This window comes from Coregonus lavaretus (assembly GCF_964263955.1).
Source record: "Coregonus lavaretus genome assembly, contig: HAP1_SCAFFOLD_4521, whole genome shotgun sequence".
Lineage (NCBI taxonomy): Eukaryota > Metazoa > Chordata > Actinopteri > Salmoniformes > Salmonidae > Coregonus > Coregonus lavaretus.
In genome coordinates this window covers 16,540-18,607 of record NW_028160305.1, presented here as the reverse complement: position 1 = coordinate 18,607, position 2,068 = coordinate 16,540, and the positions used below count along the sequence as shown (strand labels likewise).

The window sequence follows — 2,068 nt, the reverse complement described above, 5'->3', positions numbered from 1 at the left end:
AAGGAGCACACACACACAGAGTCGTGCTGGGGCTCGGTGTTGCAGGGCAGACGAAGGCACATGAAATATGTATGTTTCTCAGCTATGCGTTTCATAAGAGGTAGTCATTGAGGATTCCTCTCCCATCTACACTAGAGGAACAGCAGGAATATCCAGTCAATGTGGTTGGAAGAGTAGATGAGACCAGAGACATACTGGGGAGAATGAGCGGCGGGGGAATACAGGAGTAGAGGATAGAGGTGAAGAGACAGTAGATCTAATTATGGATTATGGATTATTATGCAGTTGTACCTCTAGTAGTAGGTGACATTGTTAGTAGAGGAGAGGGGTGGTGAAAAGACAGCCTACATGATGCATTGTTTGGCTCAAATTATTATGCTGTCGTCCTTCCCAGTTGCACTTTATCTTAGTCAATAGGTACAACGCATTATGATGCAGTTATAATACATTGCAAGACTTGTCATAAGCAGGGTGGGGGGATGACGCCCTTATAATGTTTCATAATGATGCTGAATGAACCTGTTCATTCTTCACTCTAAAATAAAACAGTCTTTGATCTCTGTTTCTCTCACAGGAAAACCCTTACATGTGCAACAACGAGTGTGACGCCGCCACAGAAGAACTAGCCCACCCTCCGGAGCTCATGTTCGACTTCGAGGGCCGCAACCCCACAACCTTCTGGCAGTCCAGTTCATGGAGTACGTTCCCCAAACCCCTGGAGGTCAACATCACTCTGTCCTGGAACAAGACCATCGAGCTGACGGACGACATCGTCCTCACCTTCGAATCCGGCCGCCCTGAGCAGATGCTTCTGGAGAAATCTCTAGACTACGGTAAAACCTGGACCCCTTACCAGTTCTACGCTACCGACTGCCTCGACGCCTTCACCATGGAGCCCAAGACTGTCAACGAGCTGACCCAGCGAACCCTCCTCGACATCATCTGCACTGAGGACTACTCCCGAGGCTACGTGTGGAAGTACGATAAAACCGTCCGTTTCGAGATCAAGGATCGGTTCGCGCTGTTCGCCGGGCCGCGGCTGCACAACATGGCGTCCCTGTATGGTCAGCTGGACACCACCAGGAACCTCCGGGACTTCTTCACGGTGACGGACCTGAGGATACGGCTTCTGAAACCGGCCAGCGGGGCCACCATGGTGGATGAGAACAACCTGTCCAGATACTTCTACGCCATCTCAGACATCAAGGTGCAGGGCAGGTAAGAGAGATGGTTTAGTTGTCTTTATTTAAAAAGGTCCATCCCTTTGAGATCAAATATCTATTTTACTACGGAGACCAAGAGGTCTTGTATTGTGTGCCAAAGTATTTAATTTAAATGACAACTGAAGATGCTTTAAATGGATCTGGGAAATGGATCTGGTTAACAAAGTTAGTTTTGTATCATTGTATTTGGTTTGGCTGTGGTCGTGTTGCTCCAATCTACAGGTAATCTACAATATAAAGGAATCACCAACATAAAGTGTCGTAATAAGGCGTTCGGCCACCACGAGCCGCCAGAACAGCTTCAATGCACCTTGGCATAGATTCTTGGTATTTTGTAGTATTTTATTAGGATACCCATTAGCTGTTGCTACTCCTCCTGGGGTCCACACAAAACATGAAACATTACATAATATAGAACATTAATAGACAAGAACATTTCAACGACAGAACTACATACACTACCGTTCAAAAGTTTACATTCCATGAAAACATACATGAAATGAGTTTGAATAGGAAATATAGCAAAATGCTTAGGAAATGTAGTCAGTGACAAGGTTAGAAATAATGATTTTTAATAGAAATAATAATTGTGTCCTTCAAACTTTGCTTTCGTCAAAGAATCCTCCATTTGCAGCAATTACAGCCATGCAGACCTTTGACATTCTAGCTGTCAATTTGTTGAGGTAATCTGAAGAGATTTCACCCCATGCTTCCTGAAGCACCTCCCACAAGTTGGACTGGCTTGATGGGCACTTCTTACGTACCATACGGTCAAGCTGCTCCCACAACAGCTCAATAGGGTTGAGATCCGGTGACTGTGCTGGCCACTCCATTATCGACAGAAT

The 2,068-nt window shown here is 45.6% G+C and overlaps 1 protein-coding gene across 1 annotated transcript; it reads left to right on the top strand.

Annotated features, from left to right (window-relative positions):
* Window positions 1-574: 574 nt before the first annotated feature.
* On the top strand, window positions 575-1,222 carry LOC311121932 (netrin-G1-like; the record flags this gene model as incomplete). The annotated part of the gene is made up of 1 exon (XM_084196362.1): window positions 575-1,222. A coding segment is annotated over one exon (648 nt), but the record flags the coding sequence as incomplete, so codon positions are not given.
* Between the last annotated feature and the right edge of the window lie 846 nt (window positions 1,223-2,068).